Raw genomic sequence first — 1060 nt, forward strand, 5'->3', positions numbered from 1 at the left:
CTTATTAGGAGATCTCCGCTGATACATTGTAGATGAGAATTACTGTCAGCGCTCCGACTCCTCCACTCCGGCCGGGGAACATTCGCAGTCGGAGCCGATCCCGGGACGGGGCTGTGTGTTCGCCGCGGGAGAATTCTCTGTCACTTTCCAAACTTCCCCCGATCATTCACCGGCGCCGGACCTCCGTCCACCGACCTGCATGTCACCCCTTTAAATCGGCTACCTGACCGTCATCGCATGGTGCCGGATATCGGACGGTGAGTGTCTTCATATCGATTCTTTATCATCAGTTTCCAGGTCTGTGTTCGATCCGAGACGTTCTACGGATCCGATCGATGCGAATCGCTGTGTAAGTTCGGGGGATTGTTATAAATTCGCGATCTTCCTGGTTGGCTGTGATGACAAGCTCAGGGACATTGGCCGGGTTTGTAGTTTGTGATGAGAACACGGGATTCACTCGCTGCGAATGTGGTTATAATTATTTTTTCTCTCTATAGGTAGAAATTGGATTGTCTTGGATCTTGCTGATATCGGGGGACGATCTGATTGGATGCAGCCGATGGATCTGAGCACATTGGCCGCCTGATTCACCCGCCGGGTCCCCGTCTGCTCTCGGTGGGTTCTCCGGGCCGCTCCTTTGGATCTAAAGAGGATTTTTTTCACCCGAATCGAAAGGTGAATCTGCGACCCCGCGCGGTCTCCGGTGAACCTGCGACGACTTGTGACTTGTGTATTATGGCCATGGTGGTCAATCCCTGGCAGGAAGACCTCACCGGAGTGCCAGGCTCCCAGGTGACCAACCCCCCGGGGATGTGCAACCAGGACCCCGGGGGCCCGCCTCAGACGCCCAGCACCCCGAAGGGCCAGGACACGGCGCACTCCGGCGACAAGGGGGTGCCCAACGTGGACTGCATGGTGTGCGGGGACAAGTCCAGCGGCAAGCACTACGGGCAGTACACCTGCGAGGGGTGCAAGAGCTTCTTCAAGAGGTCCGTCCGGAGGAACCTCACCTACACGTGCCGGGGCAACCGGGACTGCCCGATAGACCAGCACCACCGGA

The 1060-nt window shown here is 57.3% G+C and overlaps 1 protein-coding gene across 1 annotated transcript; it reads left to right on the forward strand.

Annotated features, from left to right (window-relative positions):
- Positions 1-735: 735 nt before the first annotated feature.
- On the forward strand, positions 736-1056 carry LOC108804253 (nuclear receptor subfamily 2 group F member 5-like; the record flags this gene model as incomplete). Its single annotated transcript, XM_018575997.1, has 1 exon — positions 736-1056. A coding segment is annotated over exon 1 (321 nt), but the record flags the coding sequence as incomplete, so codon positions are not given.
- Positions 1057-1060: the final 4 nt, after the last annotated feature.

Source organism: Nanorana parkeri, unplaced genomic scaffold, assembly GCF_000935625.1.
Source record: "Nanorana parkeri isolate BGI_ZX_2015 unplaced genomic scaffold, ASM93562v1 scaffold8317, whole genome shotgun sequence".
Classification (NCBI taxonomy): Eukaryota; Metazoa; Chordata; class Amphibia; order Anura; family Dicroglossidae; genus Nanorana; species Nanorana parkeri.